The sequence below is a fragment of the Nuphar pumila genome, chromosome 12 (genome assembly GCF_984573655.1).
Source record: "Nuphar pumila chromosome 12, dmNupPumi1.hap1.1, whole genome shotgun sequence".
In the NCBI taxonomy this organism is placed as follows: domain Eukaryota; kingdom Viridiplantae; phylum Streptophyta; class Magnoliopsida; order Nymphaeales; family Nymphaeaceae; genus Nuphar; species Nuphar pumila.
In genome coordinates this window covers 103,506,159-103,529,294 of record NC_143260.1, presented here as the reverse complement: position 1 = coordinate 103,529,294, position 23,136 = coordinate 103,506,159, and the positions used below count along the sequence as shown (strand labels likewise).

The 23,136-nt window shown below is 37.6% G+C and overlaps 2 protein-coding genes across 2 annotated transcripts; one reads left to right on the top strand and one right to left on the bottom strand.

The window, feature by feature from the left end:
* Positions 1-838: 838 nt before the first annotated feature.
* Positions 839-7,206, bottom strand: LOC149821411 (CASP-like protein 5B2). Its single transcript, XM_089982584.1, has 3 exons — positions 6,817-7,206; positions 2,031-2,163; positions 839-1,132 (listed from the first exon to the last, which is right to left on the bottom strand). The coding sequence occupies exons 1-3, from the start codon at positions 6,945-6,947 to the stop codon at positions 929-931; spliced, it is 468 nt and encodes a 155-aa protein (XP_089838710.1). The 5' UTR covers positions 6,948-7,206; the 3' UTR covers positions 839-928.
* Positions 7,207-10,293: 3,087 nt separating this feature from the next.
* Positions 10,294-16,633, top strand: LOC149821410 (NADPH-dependent aldo-keto reductase, chloroplastic-like). Its single transcript, XM_089983680.1, has 8 exons — positions 10,294-10,337; positions 10,499-10,640; positions 12,346-12,396; positions 13,213-13,289; positions 13,380-13,467; positions 14,993-15,268; positions 15,377-15,625; positions 16,378-16,633. The coding sequence occupies exons 2-8, from the start codon at positions 10,509-10,511 to the stop codon at positions 16,459-16,461; spliced, it is 957 nt and encodes a 318-aa protein (XP_089839806.1). The 5' UTR covers positions 10,294-10,337; positions 10,499-10,508; the 3' UTR covers positions 16,462-16,633.
* The last annotated feature ends 6,503 nt before the right edge of the window (positions 16,634-23,136 follow it).

The following is a 23,136-nucleotide window of genomic DNA, read 5'->3' as shown; positions in this document are numbered from 1 at the left end:
TGTATGGAGCCAGGTATGGTTTGTGAAATTTCATGCCAGACCCGGGCCTGTCCCGAGTTCCGACTAAGATCCCCAAATTTTCAATGTAAAAAGGATACAAAAATATTATTTTACCGGGTATGATCCGATTCTGATTCATGTAATCCTTATAGCATTCGGCTATGGCTTCTCTTATGGTGGGCCCGATTGGAGTCGGCATCAGTATCTCAAATAGGTCTGGGTCAGGTTCTACCTGCGTCAAAACCAAACCCCACCAGTTGACGCCCCTCCGGCGTAGCACCTGTAAGATGTGGGTAGGGTACCCACTGATCGATATCCATTTTCAAGGATAAGGATTCTTGTACTAATCATCTTTGAGTGGACTTATTGATTTTCCTAATCTTCAGAATCCCTTTAGATGAATTTGGATTTCCAATCTAGAATTGCATCGAGTCGCCTAAATTTGATGGCATCAAGTCGCTGAATGATTAGGCAACATAATGTTTACTGGGTAACATCTGTCAAGGCCTTTCTTCCATGATGACAAATTTTGGCAGGTTTATTATTTACATGCCATGGCTGTGGATTCTGTGGAACATACCTATGATCAATACTGGCCTATCAGACTCGGTGATAAGAAATTTTCTTTTTGATATTTAATACAGGGAAACCTCATTTCTCGTGGTGGGGTTTAAGAGAGATTGACGTCCTACCTCTAGGGCTGTCAACGGGTTGGGTCAGACCCCGACCCACCCATATAACTAATAACCGGGTTTGGGTTTTGTCGAGTCACGAAAATAGAATCCCGAACCCAGACCTGCATAATCTTAGAAATTTATCTGCCCAATGAGAGAGAGAGAGACCATGAACGTCCTTTGCAGATATGAAAAATAAGAAGCATTTTACATACAAACATCAGTACAAGGTCAGAAGAGGGGCAATTTCCTTCTCAAACAGAAGCCAAAAGCCAAAACATGATGAGTGAGGAAACTGCAATCAGGAACCAGGTACCAAACGCCAGTGCAACTGAAAGCTGAAACTTATGGCATGGCATGGGTACAGCCTTGTTGTTGCAATAATTCACATCACTCGCGTACAATACCGTCACTCCAGCTGATGAGCATGCTGCTGCAAGAGAGAGTGTTGCTGTCACCTGCCAGAGATCATTGACACACACGATTCAGTTCAGAGCAGCCATTTTTCGACTTAATCAACAAGGATAGATATAAAACAAGACTACGACAACGAATAGGAAGAGTTGTTGAAACAACTCAAAAACATGAAGCACCCCAATATTCTTGAGTGCCTTAAGTTCAGGCTCAGGCTCGGGCTCGGGCTCAAGCTGAACAATGCTTGCTGCCCAAACCTCAGTTGAGTATTCTTCGTCCACAGGTATCTGAGTAGCTTATAGGAATTATTCAAAACTGAGAAGTCGGTCATGGATCCTGATCTGTTTGTGTAGGATACTGTCTGTATCAGCAACATTCCAACCACATTTTAGCATCCATTCACCACATAAGTGCAAACACCTTCCACACTTCAGTGTAAAATGCTAGACACTTATGCCAATATATCCGTCAGCTAGGATTCCGTGGGACCTGAGATGGTCGCAGGTGAATCTGAAGCCAGAGCCAGCAACAATGGTTAAACCAGACTCATATTCCAACCTGCATCTGGACCCAGTGAACAGAATGGACTAGAAAAATTTAAATCGGGATGCACATGCTTAATCCAGATCCAACATGATTTTGGTTCATTTATTCATTTGCAAGATCTAGAAGCAACTGCTTTCGCTGAGCCAGCCCAAAAAGCTCAAAGTGAAAAATAAAGTCACAGGCTGCATCCAGCCAATTGCAGTTTATTGAAAGCATACCACCAATTCGGGAAGTTTCACTTATTTGTTCAAGTATATACATTTACTTTTTTTGTTTTAAGCATAAGATACTACAGCTCTCTCTAGATAAAGGAAAACGGGAAAACAGGAGATTAACAAACAAGGAATTAAATTTTCAAATTCAAACTGGTGCTTCACTGGAAGGGGGCCTACTCACCCAGTCACCAACAACAAACAGGCTCACTAGGACTGGATTCTGCAAGTCTCTCTTGATCCTCAAAGCATAGGCGTCCAGACATGCAAGACCCAGGCTCCACAATACTTGCAAGCCCATTGAAGCAATCAAATAGCTAAAAGCAAAGAACAACTTTAGGAAAGGAGTAATCTACTTTTCACCGAGTGCAAAACATAGCTTGAAAAGCATAAAAGAGAGCGAAAGAACACAACGATGGGAAAATTGGCATAATCCGCAAGAGAAGACTTCCCCTGGTAGAGGAGCAACATAGGTTTACTACCAAACAAGAGCTTAGATTTCAAACACCTTCAAAAAGAATAAATCAAACAATGAAATAGATAAAAATCACATTCTGTAACAGATTCTGGTAACAAATGATGTATGCAATTTTGTTTGTTTGTTTATGTGGAATATTATGTTAGCCCTTGAAACGGAAACAAGATTTTGAAGTCTGTTGATATCAGAATAATAACCATGAGTTTACGGTGTCCTGTCACCAGAACGATGATGGGAAAATTCAAAGTATGGTAATCATGCAACCCTAAATACTCAAGTATATAGGATCTCCAATCCTCCATCCCCAACCTATAAACCAGATCCCTTACAAGTCCAGGTCAGTGTTCCTAACACAGACTCAGGGCTATCCATTGGTAGATTGCTTACTTAAGGCTGTGTTGACAGAGATTTCTGTTTCCTTGACGAGTAGGATTTGTTTCAAATTTCGTGATTGCACAGAGACAAAATTGCAAAAATTACCCTGACAAACAATTTGTAATGCCCAGTAGGAGCCTTTGACTAATTGACTCCCATTTTGTTTTGACACTTTCCATCAATATCGCATGGAGTTTGGTGTTACACGCATAAGACTCCAAGATCACATGTCTTCTCAAGAGCAGCAAGCTCTATCCTGGCATTTTTAAGAAATAGCAACCATCACATGCGTCTATCTCAGAGAAGAAAATGAAGAAAAACATGTAATGGGCGAACAGTCATGCATAGTGACCCCAAACATCAAGTCAAGATTGCAACAAATTGAAATTGTTAACAAACAAAATGACTTAGTTGCTACAGATATCTGATCAAGACTCAGTGAGCACAGTATAACTCATTGTTGCAAATAACTCCCACATTTTAACATTGTTGCCATATTGTGATGATAAATCACAAGATTATACTGATTCCTAGACTTTCCAAAAATGTACACCCATTATTTATTTACTTCAGACGAGAATTTTCTGAAAATTTTCAATGAAAACATATTCTATCATTCTATGAGGCGCTAAAAAATTGCATTGCTTATAAATTCCAAATGACCAAATTACTTTGACAGTGTTACATGGAAAGACATAAACTCAAAGAAATATGATACAACTCGATCAAAGGCAAATATAAGTCAAAGAAAGTTTTGAAAGGGAGAAAAAGAACAAGAAAAGGCCAAAAAGCAATATCAGCTAGGATGTGTTACAAGGAATAAGCAAATGACAATGCATAAGATACTACATCTATAACTCCAGGTACTTTCTGGGTATTAACATGACAGAAAGATATAGTGAACAGGCATGACGAAAATATAACTCAGGTTTTTGGGAATATAATCCTAGAACGATAGTCAAACGTGACAAATAGTGACACTCTACAAGGATAAACATCAACATCAGCAAATAATATTCTTGTTTACTAAGCTAAACAAATGGCAGAGTGCTTGCTAATAGAACTACTGATAAACATAAGCAACAGAAAAGCATAAGTCTTCAGGAAAAGGTAGGTCCTATTTCGCAATGTTGTTCTGTACAAGGACATCATTGGAAACCATAATCCTAGAATGAATAATATCCTGAAAAAAGAAAAGATACATAAAATGTTCGATGGAGTTTTAAGTATATATATATATAGAGAGAGAGAGAGAGTAGGGGGATGGTCGTACCCCTTTTTTTGTTAGGTCTTGTTAGGACCTTCCAAAATTGTACTTTCAGGTATTTTTTGTTCAATTTAGATGTACTTATCATTGTTTACTCAATAGTGAACATGTATTTGATCATGATTTTTTATGCTCAGGATGTGTATTTTAAAGAGGTGAAAATAATCAACAGTTGATATTATACTAAAATTTGATGATAAAAGTATTTACATTTTTACATTAAATCAATTGAAAGAAAGCTTGTTTTTTAGTAAATAAGCAATGATAAACACATGTAATGGTTCAGATCGAGCAAAAAAATATACGACTATTATTGGATCCTAACAGGACCTAACAAAAAGAGGAGTTATATATATATATATAAGAATTCTTGATTAATATGAAGGATGATGCAATAAATTGAACCTACGTTTACTGAAATGATCATAGATATGCAAGAACACTATAGGATATGAATTAGGCAATTGCTGCCAAACACTGTTGGACTTGGCATAATGAACGTCCAGCATCACAGCACTGAGGTTTCGCTCACAGATTTAGTATAGTCAATACTTTTTTTAGAAGAAAAGTAATCTTATTGCAAAAAGAGGAAATGTGTGGCGGGTGATCACACTACAGACAGCTCAAAGAAAGAAAAGCGAAAAACAATAGAAAGGTATTCAAGAAGCCCAAAGCAAACAGAGCTCGATCTCTACACCCAACACCCATGGCCTAACCAAGATAAATAAGATCTAGTCAACACTATTCAATTTGGAGAGATGTTTGGTGAAAGATTACTAACAACCAATGCTTTCTTAAATGAGCTGAACATTACTTTGGAAGAAATTTGAATTTGACATTTTATATGGCATTTCACTCGACTTTAGTGAGACTTAGCAAAAAGCAGACTTTGCCTTGTGGCCTAGCCGATGTTTGAATCTGCAAGGTAATGCAGCATAGCTCTGTTCCGAATCAAAATTCCACTGAATTAAGTGATTGCATCAACAAAATTTGTGCTGGTATCAATAAAGCCATTCTTACAAGTTTTTCTTCATTCTCACATGATGAAATGAGCATTACAAGCTCACAAAGTCAGCATTAAACTCATTCTTAAGGCTTCCAATTACATTTAGTTATGAAGAATTAGTATCCTTCACATTTTAAGAATTTAAACTTCCTTCTTGTGGATTTTAGTTATAAAACTATTTTGATTGCTTTGTGTAGTTTGTAATATGTGCTTTCACATTTTGAGAAATGGTACATTTTCAAATATATAAAAGTCCATAAACACATGTTTACGATAGAATATTTTTGATGATCCATGTTCACCTGACAAGAAATTGGTGTGCATGACAACAAAAGCATCTATCTTCTGATAAGGTTCTATGATCTTATGCAGATACCCTATTGCAATGACATATGAACATAATCTACCCAACATGCCTTAAACAATTGTTCTTGGAGAAGCCTCGATAGGGGAAACTCCAGGATCCAGGGCACCAACCTTGGCAGAATCTAGCCTTATTTACATCTGATCAGAATAGAGCATTTTCTCCCAAATTTTTTTTGCCTTAACCTATTTCTGCTGCCACTCTATCAGATTGATCCAGCCCATGAGAAGCATTGAGACAAGAGATAGCCATTAATAGGAGTATAATCCTCTGATTTAGTCTGACAATCATCTGGATTCGGGCCAGATTTTGTAGAAACCCAAAACATAGACTACTACCACTGAGTGTCATGTGCCTTGACTCTTGTGTAGGATTTTATGTGTATAACTTCCGAGGCATAATGGTGAATATCATATATATTCATTGTATTCCTACACTGCATGAAATTAAAATACATTTGATAGATCTCGTGTCCATTCTGAAAAGAATCCAAATTTTTAATAGACCAAAATACCACAGTAATTTCGAATCTAGACTGGGACGGATAAAAGAACAAACAAGAACAAAAAAATCAAATACTACACATCATCAAATTTTCAAAGAAAACAAAAAAGACCAAGAAAAATGAAATGAAATATTGAAATTGTTCATGAAAAACAACAAAACAGTCAAAGAAAGTACTGAAACTGTTTGTGGAAGATACTTGAAAACAAAATGATGCCAAAACTACTCAGACCATAAATCAGCAAAAAGAGCACTGGTTCCCGTTGTATATTTGGAACTTGTAATTGACTTTCTAGTAGGTTTCTGTGCAGGTTTCTGTGCAGTCTGTAACGACGTTTACATCGCACTTCAAAAGGCGATGGCATCAATGGCCTAGAGTGAGTTGTTTGACAATAATGTGAATCATATTTTCAGCTTAGTTGAAACCTATAGCAATGTCAAAGATCAGTCTCTCATTGATTTCCTCTTAAGAAACATACTTGAGGTGCTTTTTGCCTAAATCTGAAACTGTACTCGTGTCATCATTTTTTATTTACTAAAACACATACTCTAGATCAAATTACAGAAATCTCTCACATTTTATCGTAAAATTCTAGTGCAATATGAGCCACTAATTTTTTAGATCCCGCTAAAAGCGCATCTGAAAATAAAAGAACACCTTGTCTAATACATGGTTTCCACTAAGCAAGCTATAGAAAATACATCTTAAAGTTCAGATTAAGCAAACGCCTGCAACTATGCCGTTTTTGGAGGGAACATATACAATTTGGTGTAATCATTATCGTCACCGTTGACGTCAATACAACTACAAAGGAAGGAAACAGACAAACAAATTTCCCCTGGAATCGATACAAAGCAAAACTCATACAAAAGAAGAATGCTCAAGAAAAGGAAATGCGAGAAAATAGTAGGACACGAGAAAATACCAAATCCGAGGGGGAAAAGAAACACAGAGAGAGAGAGAGTACGGACAAACCAGAAGGCCGTGTAGCTCGAGAAGCCCGCAGCCGTCACCATGGCGGCGATCGAGCCGGCCGCCAGCAGGCACTGGCCGGTCCGGAGGACCAAACCGCTAACGGTACCGGGCGTCCCGGGGAGATCCTTCATCTCGCTCTCTGAGAGGGCCCTTCCTGAAACGGCGGCCCCTCAGACCGCTACGACGCGCCAAAATCTCAGAAACCCTAACCGCTACTGGTCTCCCTCTCGGCGTTCACGCCGACGAGAACAAATCGAAGGGTTGGAATTGCTCCGGAACGGAATCGGAGAGCAAGAAATTCTTCTCAGATTGCGGCGAGCTTGAAGCCCTAGATACGAAGCGTTTGGTTTCGAGGTCAGCGTGGGGGAAATGGAAAAAGGAGGTATTTTTTGCTGTTTTTTTATATAATATATTAATTTTATATTTACGAGTCAGCTTTATTCTTCTTCCTTTTTGCTTTTTTTTTCTTTTTGAGTTCTTGGTGTCGCCGGTAACACAAAGGCCGTCACCGGAATCCGATGCGGCACCATTATTATTATTATTATTATTATTATTATTATTATAAATTTATGGTATATTTGCACTGCACCCATTTAGTTCCGGGTCAGGATCTAAATGTCCATGTTTTAGAGTACCTGATCAGATCCAGCCCGAATATTGTGATGAGTTTTATTGTTTTTTTGTGGAACTGGACCAATTGAATTTCTTGTTGATGAGAAACCTTTACATTATTCTCTCAAAAAAAAAATTTACATTATTCCCAAGTTGATTGCATTAAATCTTGAGGTGTTTGCATCATAATGTTTATTTAATTTGGATAAAAGCATATCGGAAGGTGGAAGCTTCGCAACCAAATTTTGGAAGCTCGAATCTCAATTTCTTTTTTTTTTTTTGTCATAATGTTTATTTAGTTAGATAAGTTGACTAAATATTCTCTCTTAATTCAAGGTCAGTTTCTTGTTCATGAGCTGGGCCCTTACAAAAGCTTGGAGGAACTGTGGGATGGGGGAGATATGAGCTGATTGCCTCCTGCATTGCTGCATCTTTGTGCAAATGTCTGAAGGTTAGTGATGCATGAGTAGAATAGAAGGCCCGGGTCCATAAAGATTCATTTGGATTTATTTTATATTTTAGATTTTAGTTTTTTTTTTTTTGTATTTGGATATTGAATCTATCCAAGATCCGGATTAGAGTTTTATTTTTTTATAAATAATTGTTATGTGGGGGATTAGGGAGATGGATGATTAAAGCTTATTATTTTTCTCTGAATTTTATGCATATATCAGTCTTTTTCTTGTTGCTTTGATTCCTTTACGGAGGATTTGAATAACATAGAGATTTTTTTTGCATCTTCGAGATCAAAGGTGCATCAGTTAGGTTCCGATATATATATATATATATATATATATATATATATATATATATATATAAAGAGAGAGAGAGAGAGAGAGAGAGAGATGTACTTGGACTTGTTTGAATCCGTGTCTGGAGCCAGCTACCAATTTGACAACAAATTTGACCACAAGTGTGGTTCCAACCATGATGGAACATATATCCACCCACCCCCAATTGAGATTTTGCTTTGAAGACGCCTTTATTGCATCTTGGACCTTGTAGATCCAAATATGAAAATGTCTGTTCTGACCCGACAGGTAGCCGGAGTACAAATTTGTTCGTCGACTTGTTTGTTATTGAACGTTTGATTGAATCCAGATTTGGGTCTGGGTGTACGGAAAAGTGGTAACTGCCTAGCCCTGTTTTGGCTAGGCGCAGGTGGACTCGTGCATGCAGTCCATTGGGCACATGATGGATGGTTTAAGCACTTAAAAAACAAAAAAAATACTTTTAGCAGCGCTTTTGAAATGCCGCTAAAGGCATGTTTAACGCTCAGTGCACGTCCACCACTGTCTAGCCGAGTGAGTGGTAGGCAGCTATAAAGTAGGGAAAAGGTTTGCTACCCATGTGGGGGGGTTCCAAATTCATAGTAAAAAACTTTATATTGTTATTCATGCAGCCTCACTACTGCTGACCATTCATCTCAATATTTTTCGATATGGACACCACACCCATATGAAGAAATGTCAAGATGGATGGTTGTCAGGCACCATGCAGCAATGCTATGTACAATGTGTTATTTTTTTTGTACAAGTGACTCTCCATATGCATTTTTTTTTTACTCGGAGAAACCTCCCCAAGCGCAAAGACCTAGCCGTGCTGGCTCAGCTTTCCGTACTTATGGTCAATGTCCATGTCGGCGTAAAACTTCTAGGGCTTACCTCTCGACCTCAAGAAGTCACCAAGCTTCGGCTTACGCAGGGGGTGACCTACATGGGATTTGAACATAGACAGCCAGTCAAACGGTTTAGGCCACATCTCAAGGTTGAAAAATCATCAGTTTAGGATGTACCAAGTTTTCTACCCTCAAAAGATCATTTTATGCCTAATACATACAATTCAAGGATCAAATTCTACTATTTTGACCATGCTTAAGGCAGTGATGTCACTACATATGGCCAAAATGACCTCAACCGCATGCTCCAAACTAGGAGGCTTGGAACTCATGAGGGCATCCACTACTTTCCAATAATTGTCAAAAATGTGGCATACAAAATAGCGACAGATTAAATAATCTCATGTCTGGTAACTTTGAGGAGGCCAATGCAGGCCTCACTTAAAAAAGGAAACAGAAGGTACAATGTGATTGTACACTTTTAGTGTGCTGCTGCACCTGATCACCGTTCGTTATGCGGATAGACCCGATCAAATGTTGCGCTCAAAGAATGATGAAAAGGCGATCAGGTAACTCGCAGCACATTAAAAGTGTGCAATCACATTGCACCTGATCCTTCATTGCTCAAAAGGGTCCATTTGATTTTGGTCCTTGTGACCCAAGCTAGGATTTGGAAGGCAATATACTGATAAGAATGGCCCATAAGATATTTTTTTTATAATTTAGGTCTAAAATAAAAATTCAATAAAAATGCAAGAAACATGAAAATTCAAATGTTCTTATGAGAAATTAACTGCCGTTTTTATTCATTTGTCCTCTTTTATTTGTTCATTACTCGGCCAGAATTAAAGATAGCAATGGGCCAGGGGGAAATGGAGCCCCGCCCCGCCTCACCTCATTTGGACTGGGGATGGCCCGGATGGGGATAGAGGTTAAAATCAAAACCCGTGTGGGGATGGACTTAAGCTTTCACTTGCCCCGCCCCGCCCCGCCCCGATCCTCGCGTTGCCTAGTCTTCAATTTTGAATTTCCCGCGTAAACTCAACCGGCGGCCAATCGAGAAAAAGCAAAATAAAAAAGGGGGAGACTAGAACAATCTAGAATCTTCCTGCAACACCGCAGCAACGGAAAAGGATAGGAGAACGAACCAACGAAGACCAATACTTTTGGATTTCTGACCAACAAGAGAACCCGAAAAGAGCGAACTCCGATTATAAAAAGGGGTGTTTCTCCTCTTCTTCCATCCAATTTTGCGGTTCACTTCAATCCAAAAAACTCTCTTTCTTGCTCGGTATGAACGAAAAATCGTGTTCTTCTTTCGTGTTTTTTCTTTTCTGATGTGTATGCTTTTGTTAGGAAAAGAACGCTCGGGTGCCAGACTATTGTGTAATTCTGGTTTTGTCTTCTTGTTTTTTTGTCTCGGAGAATTGATGAAATTGGTTTGCATTTTAGGGTTTCTCAGATGGCGGAGGGAAGCGCGAAGGGGCCTCTTTTCTTCGAATTGAACACCGGAGCGAGAATTCCGTCGATCGGCCTCGGGACGTGGCAGTCCGAGCCCGGCGCCGTCGCCCACGCTGTGGAAATTGCTGTCAGGGTAATTTTCTTCTTCTTCTATATAATTGGAAATTTCTTTTGATTTTAACTTTTTTTAGCCATGATACAAGGAATTCGAGTCACTAAAATATGAGAACTAATGTGCGAACAGCGATTTTCATTGATTTTTTTGTTCTTTTCTCTTGAATCTAACCTTAAGGATGTGATCTACACGATTGGTTTTATAACTACCCGCTCTTGAATCATCCTACTTTGATGCATAAACTAGATTTTTTTTAAGGCTTTAAAATCAATGGCTCATAACCTTCATAAATATTCAAGCATTCGAAAATAGCATGTTTCATCCGAAATTCAATATCCAATGGTTGATTCCTAGCAAATTCACCATGCCAAGCACATCCACATGGTTGGATTTGCAAAAAAAGTGTTGGAAATGCCCATATTTTTAGTTCTCATATTCTAGTGATTCCAAGGAATTCAAGTATCATTGCTCAATTAATTGGAAAGATGGAGAGAGAATTTCATTTCCGTTGGATGTAAAGAAACAATTGGCTTCTTACTTTGATTGCGGTGTTGGTTCTTTTTGCAGAGATGACGAACTATAATCTTAGTAAAAATACCATAGACGCTGCTTCTAATTGATATTTTGATTTCTGATGCATGGAACGCATATTCAGCCATTGATTTTCTTTTTTTCTTTTTTGTATAGATATCTTAGGTTACTTGAAGAACGGGTATTATGGTTAATTCTTCTAGTAGATGTTCAAAACAATCTTTTATCTATAGTTATATTGGTCAATGAATTTTGTGATGAGATTTTATGAAACTTTGTTTTTGAAATACGTATGACTTCCATACTTGGCTGTCTGACCATACTGTCTTCATCATTGATAAACGGAAATATTGTGACAAAAAAGCTATTTTATTGGCCATGAATTGTTTACCGTGCGTTGATTACCTCGGATCTCGGAGGAGATTCAGACACATGGATCAAGGTGTGAGGCCTACACCTTCATCCAAACTTCATGCAAATGGAGAATCTGAGATCCTCGTTTCCCCCCACCCCAAAATCATTGGATTTTAAGTCCAATGGTACGGGGTCGGAATGAGAACTAATCACAATATAAATAAACAAAATAAAACGTAGTTATTATTTTCTTGAATATTACTGATAAAATCCAATATTTTGCAATCTTCAATCATAGATAATGTGATAAAATAATGATATATTCATTGTTCAAGAAAATTCAACATTACCTATATATCACTATTTTATTATAGTTTGTAGCTTCTGTGACAAGTGTTTTTTGAGATGTTCTGGAACGTATCATGATATTTGCCACTGCAGAAGGAAAGTTGAAATTCCTCTCCAGGCCATGTACTTTTCTAGCTGTTATCTAAGCCTCTTGTAGGTTTCCGCATATCTCCTTTCATGAGATTGTAAAGTAAATAGCCTCAAGAATCTTAAAAAAATGTTTTCTAGTGTATGGTGCGAGGAAAAACTATGAAGGAAAAATGGGTACCCTTCCCGTCTGTGGTGCTTGCTCTGAATATTGGAACCCCTTTCGCTTCTTGAGATCTAATTGTATCGAGCGTTTGTCCAAGTACACCATCAAACTGTCATGGAATCTCTATTTCAATGCTCTATATGTACTTTTTTACCTGCTTGTATCTTCCAGTTTGTTCGAAATTATAAAAGGAGTATTTATACTTTCCCACTAACAATTACTGCTACGTTGTTGCAGGCTGGATATAGGCATATTGATTGTGCTCGACTCTATGAAAACGAGAAAGAGGTACCTGCTGATTGGATAGGCCCAATCTATCGTCTCTCTTCCCAGCTTCCTCCTCCCATCCCCAAAAATTTCTTTCTTGAAAATATAGTGATAATTTATAACTACTTCTCTGACTCTTTGCTTTCGCTAGCAAAATTTATAATGAAGAGTTTTGCATGCATAGTGACTTCATATGGTTCATTTGTATGCCATGTGGCTGACTGATATGTCTTGTTCAAAGATATTGTCATAATATAGTGCACTTTTAGTCAATTAAAGGTATTCTTTTCTGTTTAGAAGTAATGTATTTATAATTAGACAAAGAAGTATGGTTTCAGAAAGCATTCTTTAGTCAAATGGATGCCACAAAAACTTTCTTTGATTGCTTTTAGTTAAATATCATAAAATTAGGAAAGCATGTTATGTGGCATATGTGAAAGTTCAACGTTATTTTTTATTGTTCAATTCCTTTAGAGTGAGGAAAATCATGATTAAATGTGGAAGAAAGTTAAAAAAAAAAACTGAAAATATCACAACAATGTCATGATAATATTGCAATAATATTGTGATAATATTGACATGTTTCCATACTGTTGATATAATGAAATTATCATATTATTATACCTTTTTTGTTATATGCAAAAATATTGCAATATTTTGAAAATATAAGTGAGATCTGTGACAGTGCTTTAAATTAATAAACACTTGTATCATTATTCTTGCTAAAATTGATAAATGATTTCATGGACTCAAAATTTTGGTGAAAGACTTAGTTTTTTGTGCAATTAAAATAGCATTTGAGTTGATTAAGGTCTTTGTGCATGTGAACCGGTGCAGATTGGCATTGCCCTAAATAAGCTGCTTGAGGAAGGTGTAGTAAAGCGTGAAGATCTGTGGATTACCTCCAAACTTTGGTTGGTTATTGTGTTTTTCCATTTAGAATTCTTTCTTTGTCATCTTTTGAAGCATTTATCTTCTCTTGACATAGCAAGATGGCATTACAGGAATACTGATCATGCACCTGAGGATGTACCTGTGGCACTGGATAAAACCTTACAAGACTTGCAGCTGGACTATGTTGACCTTTATCTTGTATGGTTTCTATGCCTTTTATTTCATCTTCGTTCACTTCTCAATGTAGTGTAAATAGTTTACTTTTGGAAGCAATCTGCATTCTAAGGCTATTATTTGATGCAATAGAGAGTTGATTTTATTGACTTAGCAATTGGATGTGGGTTTGTGCTGCACTTTTTGGTTTTTAAACATTTGTTCTTGGATGGAAATTTTGCTTAATTTGGAGGTTTCTTGTTTTCTGTGGAGGACATTTTTCTGTGAAAATTGTTTCAAGTAACCAAAGTACAAAAAATGCTTGGAATCTGATGCTGTACAAAAATTCAAAGCCCATAAAAAGAAGGCAAATGCAAAATTGCATAACCAAATTCAGTCTTGGTTTTTCTTTTTCTTTTTCATAACCAAATTCAGTCTTGGTTTTCCTTCTTTTTGTCATGTCTTTCCACACCTTATTCTTTTAAGTTATTAGCTTAACACAATGTCAGAGCATAGAGCAAGAGAACAAACACATCTACCATCACACTTATTGAACGGATACTATTGGTGCACTGGATTTTATGAAGAAGTGATCTTTGTCAAGTTGAACTTCTGGGTGGTAACTTTTTCTCCCTCGATGGTCTCCCTTTTTCTCGCCACCTCCCTTATTCCTCTTTTCTCATAGAGGATGCTTGGCTGGTTAAGTTCTATGATCTATAACTTCCGATAGCACGATACAGAACCATAAAAACTTCCTGCAAACATTTTAGTTTGATAACAAAAAAGCGGGTACAACTAACTCTCTATACTTGTCACGTGGAAAGAAGAGTAAACTTGTTGGGAATTTGGTACTCCTAGCTCAGATGACCAGTCACTGGGATGTGCTACTATAGAGTGGCAAGACTGCTACAAGGTGCTGCTACTATAGAGTGGCAAGCCTGCTACAAGGTGCTGAAACTGCTAGAACACTATCATGTGATGCATTTCAGAGAGAGAGGACAATCCCCTTTCAGAGTGAAGTGCCTTCTTCTTTATGATAACCCTTTTCCTCTTACGGTGTGCACCACCATGGTGAGTAATTGTCACACGATGTATTTTCTAGATTCTCACCCTTTTTTGGTGGGGAGGAATGTGGTGCTCGGTCAATTGGTGCCTTCAGCTTTCTTGCAGATGATGGACAACACATGGCTGATTTTATTTGTTGGAGCTATTGCAATGCTGTAAAGCTGGCACTGCAATGTCTATAATTAACATTTATTTTTTTTATATGTACATAATTAATGCTGCATACAAATGTTCATTGTCTCATGATATTGGATGTTTCTCTAGTGAATCTCTGTATGACACTAGAACAAGCAAACACTAAAATCTAGACAATCCATTCAATAAGTGTGATGGTATATGTGTTCTCTTGCTCTATGCTTTGTGAACCAATAGTATCCTTTTATATCCTTTCATGTATCATTTTGTAGTCCAGATTGCCACAGTCAGCGCTATGGCATCAAAACTCTTTGATGCAAGTTGTATATTGTCATATCCAGGAACTAAATTGTTCTATTTATCCTGCAAGGTCCATTGGCCACTACGTTTCAAGGATGCTGCTGCTGGTCTCAAGCCTGAAAATTTCTCTGCTTCTGAATTTCCTAGTACATGGAAGGCCATGGAGGGGCTATATGATTCTGGCAAGGCACGTGCGATTGGCGTGGCAAATTTTTCTTCAAAGAAACTTGGTGATTTGCTGGCATATGCAAGGGTCCCCCCCGCTGTTAACCAAGTCGAATGCCATCCTGGCTGGCAACAAGCACATCTTCGAGCATTCTGTCAATCAAAGGGTGTTCACTTATCTGTAAGTTGGGAAATTGTATTTGGTATTTTAGTTCATCAGGTTTGCTTCTTTCTCGTTTTATGTCATAGTACTCGATTTTTAATTAAATATTATAATTTGTTTAAGCAGGCCTATTCTCCATTAGGTTCACCAGGAACAACATGGATGAACAGTGATGTCCTGAAGAACCCAATCCTGAATATGGTTGCAGAGAAACTGGGCAAGTCACCTGGACAAGTGGCCCTGCGGTGGGGACTACAGAATGGGCAAAGTGTGTTGCCTAAAAGCACTAAGGAAGCTAGAATTAAGGAAAATTTGGATGTATTAGATTGGTCTATCCCCGATGACTTGTTTTCCAAATTCTCTGAGATAGAGCAGGTTAGCAATCTTCTCTGATTTCAATCATAGTGATTAATAGCATGCTGAATTTACTGTCGGAGTTGTAAAAAAGGCTTTCTGTAGAATTAGCCTTTTAAATGATGACACATTTTCCTCTTTTCTATGGTACTCTATGGTGGTTTTAGAGGCTAACATGCAATCTTAGTAGCTTTACTTCTTTCAGTATTAGGTAGACACTGTCAATCTCATTCTTATGGGTTTGGTATCATTTACATTGCTGGTATTTGACATGGCATAAGTGTTCATGTGTACTGTTAGTGCACAAACATATTTTCTTGCATCTTATAGTCTTGTAGATTGGACTGTATATATGGTGAAATATCTGTTCTTCAGTGCGTGGACCTGTTAACATGCATCAGAGTCTGCCATAATGTGCACCTGTTATTGGTCTGGATCAGCAATGCATATGGTTTTACCTTAGTGCATCCATTGTTCTTACCCATATCATTCATTGTATAACAAAGTGTTCTCTCATCTTCTTGAGGCAGATATTATCAATTTCTTAATTTGAAATGCATCATGATCAACAACCCAAATTCTTGTTGATGACTAACTTTAATACTATTCCCAACTCAATTACATTAAAGCTTGAGGTAGCTGTTTGAATTTTTTGGTTCTGCGCGGAAGCCTCGGTTGGTGCCAGCTTTTGGTGCTTCAAGTACTGTTTTTTGTAAAAAAAGTTTATTTCCATTGGATGCATCTACTTACTATTCTCTTTTGATTATACACAGAGGCGGCTGCTTCGAGCTGAATTTCTTGTTCATGAGCTGGGCCCTTACAAAAGCGTGGAGGAACTGTGGGATGGGGAGATATGAGCTGATTGTACCCAGCATTGCTGTATCTTTTACTGAGCTTGTCATCTACTTTACATGATGTATCACCTGTTGGTAAACCGTCTTTCTTATGAGTTGGATAGTTTAAATAGTTTTCTGAATGTTGTACTTTATGCTCTTGAAAATAAAGAGGGGATCTGTCTTGCTCTAAAAATCTTTGGGTTTTTTATAAGATGTGTTGCTCAATAAACATTTTTTCCAAAATCAAACAGGAGAACACAGATTTATTTAATTTTAATCAATAACAAATATTTTTTATTTTAATATTTAAAAATGTATTTTTGATGAAATGTTACTAAAAAAGACAAAAAATTATTAAAATATGAAATTAATCGCCATATGTGCTGTGCTGAATCAGCCTGTGTGCATCGGACACGTGGCCAAAATGGCATGTCTCTGTGACACAGGGCTTAAGTCATCTCTGGTTAGTGTACATCAAATTCCAGAGTGTGGTCTGTGTAGTTGGATCCAGTTCAAAATTGAATAAAAAATTATGACCAGATCCAGTACCTTTTTTCACTTGAAAAATGAATAGATTGTGTACCCACTTGCAGAAGTACAACAGGACCTCAAATTAAACTTGATTCGGGATTTTACTGCGATTAAAGTTAAATTAGGAACCATAATTGGACATACTCTTCAAACCTTGGATATATTGTTGGTAAGGTGAGCGATGACCCGTATTTGACATGTTTGCATCCTCGGTTCGTATCGGTGTCAGCTTAACACAGGAGGATTTGGATCAAAATCAGATCCAGACCAGCCAAAAATTGCAAAATATCCATCCTAAATCCGACCCATTTGCATCCCTAAATAGGCAAGCTGGACATGGCCTCTACAGCATCGGTATCCGCCCGTATCATTTGGCCAACGATTCAGGTGAATGCGTCCAATACCGATACTCAAGTGAATCGTCCTGAATCAGCCAAAAAATAATTAAAAAATATTATGTGTCAATCAGAACGTGACGCATGTTAATGCCATTAAATAATATTAAAAATAATTTTAAGTATCTTTTTATATTTATTAAAAATTAACCGATTCAGGGGTGAAGCTTAAACTGGCTACCTGAAAGCAGACTAGGGTTTGGAAGTTTGAGCTATAGTGGGTTTGGGTCTAGGGATGCAAATGGGTCAGGTCCAGGATGAAACTTTTGCAATTTTTTGGCTGTTACAGATCTAATTCTGATCCAAATATTCATGTATTTATCTGTTTCAGATCCAAACCGTTTGAATCCCTATTTGGGTCAGGCTGGTCGACTCCGTTAGCCTAGAGGCACATCCTCAAATGCTGACCATCCAGTGGATCAATATGAGCAATGAGGCACGGGTCTGGTCGACTGGGGTTCAGGCATAATGGAATATTTACGTTTAGCTATTCAGGTCAGACTAGGGCTGGTAAACGAACTGAGCAGCTCGGTACATGCTTGGTTCGGTTAGCCATGAACTCGTTCGTAATCGGTTTGTATATAGGCGAGTTGAGCCACAAGCAGCTAATTCAGCTTAAACTAGTCGAGTTTGAACATAGGTTGTTCATATCTGCTCAGCTCGGGTGAGCTCGTATAGATAAAATATGTATATATATTTTATGTGTAATATATATTTTTAGTGTAATATTTAACGAGAAGAATGCATAGGATATAAATATAAAAAGAAAGATGCATATATATATATATAATATGAATTATTATTTGTAATATATCAAATACATATAATTTTAAGTGTAATATATAAACAATATATATATATTCTATGTAATAATTAATATGGATTATTTTGCACTAGCAAGCTCGTGTTTGGCTTGTCTCGTTCTTTCACAAGCTGAGTCACTAGCTCGGTCAATTGGTAAACGACTCAAGCCCGAACATGCTCTGTTGGGTTCGTTTGGCTTGTTTCACAGCCTTAGGTCATACCCATAGAGTTCAAGTAGTATATAGAATAGGGTATGGTTTCATTTGAGCCCTGGGTCCGACTCGAGTCTTGGTTAAGAACCACTATTTTTTCAATATTAAAAACTAGAAAAGATTAAAATATCATTGCGCCTGTCTTATGCTATCTACATCCAGACTCAGGTCTGAATCTTGCTAGGCTAGTTGGCCTCTGCACCTGGCATCAGAGCCTCAAACTCAGGCTCAGTCCTGACCCACACAGGTCTGGTTCAGGTCCGACCTGTTGATGGCCTTAAGTTACTTGAATTCGTTTCTTTTTCAACAAGGCACATGTAAAAAGATTGAAACAATGATGGATCTGGATCTGCACCTGAAAGGTCATAGGTGTATTGATGTAGTGGTCAGGAGGATCACTCCTGAACCCTGCAGAAATCAATACCTTGGCACAGCTAAAAACTAGGAAACTAAGAAAAACATAAAATTAACAGAAAATTAAAGAAAAATAACTAAAAATATCTCATAATTCATTCATCTCCCCCTTGTCTGTCTCTCTACAATGAATATATATAGTGAACAATAAAGAAACCCTAATCCTACTATGGATTTGAGATAGGTCTGAAATTCAATTAAGATCCAAAACATAACCCAAAATTTCAATGTTCACTTAAATAATTAAAAAAAGCTCAAATAACCAAAATGGATTCAAATGAAACCTATAAACCCGGTAGTATCGACGCTCCCGCTTCTGCATCATGTATTCAGGTGGGTTTCAGACCATCCCTGGACCCTGGTCCAAATGAACTAGCATTAGGGGATCCATCTTAACAAGTTGGGTGGGTGTGAGTAGGGGTGGCAAAACCTGACACGACCTGCCAACCCGCCTCTTAGGCGGGTTCGGGTATGCCAACCCGGTTGACCCGTTTAATAAACGGGTTAGGCGGGCGGGTCAACCCGACCCGCCAACCCGCCCGCTACCCGCCAACCCGTTTTCCCGACCCAACCCATTTATTAAACGGGTTGGTGGGTCATGTCGGGTTACCTGTTTATTAAATGGGTCGGGTTAGTGTTTGCCACAGCCGACCCGTTTAATAAACGGATCGGGTTCGGGTTGAGGTATGCTGACACGCCAACCCGACCTGATTGCCACCCCTAGGTGTGAGTCAGATTTTAGCCCATTGACAGCTCGTCTTCCTGCCCACCTGCACCCCTAGTACAGCTAGCATGCAGGGATGAAAATGGATAGAATTCTATTGGGTCTTTGATTTGAATCCAATGCGTTTTTCTTGAATATGGATCTTAAATAACATTCAAATTGGATTAAGGCTTATAGCTTCCTTTCATTATTCAGATTCAAATCAGGATCAATATTGGTCCATTTCTGCATCCAGATCTAATCTGATCCATTTGTGTTCTATACATGTAACTCACTTTTTGTCCACCTTTTTTTTCACCAATTCCAGTATTGCTGTGTAAATCTCAGATCTAGATTATGTATCCTGTGAGTAGGGCTGCAAACGGGGGGGGGGGGGGGGGGGGGATTACGATTTTTCTAGGATAAATAGCCGATAAAAACATAAATATCATGTTCACAACCTCTTTCTGACCCTATATCTAGTATGTAACAAATATAGGCGATATTTTGAACATACCCTGATTTTAACACGATATTTCAAAAGCTGCTACATTCTTGGAGAAGTACATTATTTTTTAAATGCCATTTTATTCCAAAAAGTAATTTACAGAAAGCTGGCTAATATGTTAACTATTTAGAAAAAACCACCCAATCTTTAAGGTTATTATATTCAATTTCCTACTTTCTGAGTATTAAAAGGGAAATTCTAGTACCATCTTACTGTTTTTTGTTATACAAATCAATAATGGGGCGGGCTAACATATTGGGGTCCACGTAGTCTAGTAGGGCCTCTTTTTGTTATTTTTTTAAAAATTTAGGTTTATTTGTATTTAGATTTTGAATCATCAGGTTAGATTATAAGATAAGTTTTAGAAGGCTTATTACCATTAAGCAGTGATTATCAAGTTTTTTTGAATTTTAGTTGTAGAAACCGCCCCAGGAGCAGAGACCTAGCCGTGCTGGCTCAGCCTATTGTATCACGGTCTGTGTCCATGTTGGCATAAAACTTCGAGGGATTACCCCTCCACCCTAGGGAGTCGCCAAGCTTTGGCTTACGCAGAGGGTGACGCCCATGGGATTTGAACCTAGACTGCCCATCTAACAGACTAGGCCTCATCCCATTACGCCCAACCCCTTGGATCTATTATTGAGTTAAACTTAATATGTAGTACTTTGTTAGATCAGAAGCTTTCATCTATAAAAGGATGAAAGACCTAAGAGTTTAGGGGAGAATTGAGTTTCATATTAATTGTCTTGTGAGGGTGCTGGACTCGATCAAACCCTATTGGCGTACATGTGTCCATAGCTTTCAAAGTTGTGTCACATAAGGCAGGGTGGTTGTGGGGATCCCACTAAGGGATTTTCAGGCTTTGGTGAGGGTTTCTCGTCATCAGAAAAAATATTGATAAAAACTTTTTAAAATATTTTATAGCTTTTATATTTCCTTTTTCAACTATTTATATTTGCTGATATTTTTCAAAGATTTTCCTGAAAATACAGTTTTTAACTTTATTGCGAGATTTCCCTAGCCAAGAATTTTGTGATAACCAGCAATGATGTCAGTATCGATATTGACGAAAGGTTCAGATGAATTTGGCGATACCTATTCTCAAGTGAATTGTTTTGAATCGACTAAAAAATAATTAAAAATATTTTGTGTCAATCAAAACGTGACTGTAATATCACGTATTTTGGTACATAGTCGTTTTATAATTTTGACAAAAATTTGGCTAAGTTTGGAAGGAAAATCATCTGAGGCTTGATTTTTAGACTGAAGTCTTTGAGTCTGGGTTTGACCTAGGTCTCATCGACAAGGTCGAGGCGAGCCTAACAAAGCATGAGAAAGAGTTTTATTTTTGACTTTTAAATTCAAGCAAAATTTAGATTATTTTTTGGCAAAATTCAGAATTTGATACTCGTGTTATATGTCGTTGGATGCGTCTCAGAATTTTGAGCTCAACGGTGTCTTACTTCCCTCAATTCGGGTTTCGGTTGACCCCAAAATTGCATTTTTTTAAAAATTCAATAATTTGTCAAAATGAATCCCGAGTTAGATCGGATTAGATCCAATGCATAAGATCCAAATTATTATAGATTTGGATCTTATGTAAGGCCCACTTTAATCTAAATTTAATCCAAATCTTTATCCATTTTCGTTTTGGGCATGAGTTTGGATTTTTGAATTCAGATTCAGATCCAAATCCAAGCCCCATGATTTTTCCCGCTTTAAATTGAATATAAAGCTTTAATTTGGGGTCTAATTGGGTTAGGGAGCCTTCTGGGGTAATTTAGATATTTTTGGAAGTTTTTACATACTTTTTATTAATAAATATTTAATTAAATAATATTAATTCTGATTTTTTTTTTTGGGGGGGGTGGGGGCTGAGTAGGACTTCTTAAAAGAGTCCTTATTGTTGCTTAAGAGAGTTTAAGAAAGAGTTTTAAAAAGGAAAAATTTACCAAATGTGAAAAAGTCAACTATTTGAAGAGTTTCAAAAAAAATTGAAAACTAAAGGGAGTGAGAGAGTTCTATCTTTTGGAAATTCCCTTAGAGAAGGCTGGAGAAAAGGAAGGCGGGGGGGGGGGGGGGCGCACCCCCTCTCCCACTCATTATTAAAAAAAAAAAGAGGGAGAGACGAAAAAAGAGAAAGAAAGAGGGAAATAAGAGAGAGAAAGGAAAGAAGAGGAAAGAGAGGAAGAAGGAGGAAGAAGAAGAAGGGTCTTCTTCTCCAGCCATCCAACCCTTGATCTACCATTATTTTTCTTGTTTCTTTCGATACACGCAAAGGTATGGGTTTCCTCTTTTGAATATAGGTGAGAAATTGAATACCAGTTCAATTTCATGTAATATCTTAGATGGAGAATCCATGGTTTAGATTTATGTATTTTCATCTATTTCAAAATGTAAACTAAAAATACATACATATATATATATATATATATATATATATATATATATATATATATATATATTGCTACATGTACATATGATATATGTATATATTCTATATATATAATGAACCACCGATCTGGTGTGTTAGTACGATAAACTGGGTTATGATCAAGCTTAACCCCACAATTTAATTAGAAATCGTGTTTTTAGACTCACAAGAATATTGTAATACGATACAAGTTTAGGTTACTTCTTGAAAGGCGAAATGAAAAATCTAAGTAATTAGGTTTTTTATGATGGATCGACTGATACTAATTTGGGGCTTTGACGTTTCTGATGCATTATTGAGCATAAAGCTACTGTGTATGCATATTTAAGTTTGTTTCCACCGTACACAATTTTTCATTCATGTCCATGTTTTGGTATTATGTTGATGCACTCCAAAAAAAATAGTATATATTTTTACGTTAAGCAGGGACCTGCAAGGCCTGGCCAAGCTGGTCAGACCTCCCCCAGCGTGACTCAGTCTCGCCAGGCCTGGTCTGCCAAGCCTGGTTGAAGCGTTGAGCTCAACCGAGTGGTGCTTGGCTGAGCAGAAGTGTGAAACAACCCCCCCCAACCAACTGACAATTGGCTGGGTGTAGGCTGAGTTATAAACCCAGCCGATTGTCAGTCGACTGGGCATGAACCCGAGGAAGAGTACAAAAAAAGAAGTGTCATATATATATATATATATATATATAT

What these genes read in the sequence shown, in the direction of transcription:
- LOC149821411 (XM_089982584.1), bottom strand. Translation starts at nt 6,947, where the DNA reads ATGAAGGATCTCCCCGGGACGCCCGGTACCGTTAGCGGTTTGGTCCTC. An exon ending in TCGAGCTACACGGCCTTCTG is followed by an intron (nt 2,164 to 6,816) that starts GTTTGTCCGTAC and finishes CTTTGCTTTTAG; the next exon opens with CTATTTGATTGCTTCAATGG. An exon ending in TGTTTGTTGTTGGTGACTGG is followed by an intron (nt 1,133 to 2,030) that starts GTGAGTAGGCCC and finishes GATCTCTGGCAG; the next exon opens with GTGACAGCAACACTCTCTCT.
- LOC149821410 (XM_089983680.1), top strand. Translation starts at nt 10,509, where the DNA reads ATGGCGGAGGGAAGCGCGAAGGGGCCTCTTTTCTTCGAATTGAACACC. An exon ending in CAAAGGGTGTTCACTTATCT is followed by an intron (nt 15,269 to 15,376) that starts GTAAGTTGGGAA and finishes TTGTTTAAGCAG; the next exon opens with GCCTATTCTCCATTAGGTTC. An exon ending in AATTCTCTGAGATAGAGCAG is followed by an intron (nt 15,626 to 16,377) that starts GTTAGCAATCTT and finishes GATTATACACAG; the next exon opens with AGGCGGCTGCTTCGAGCTGA.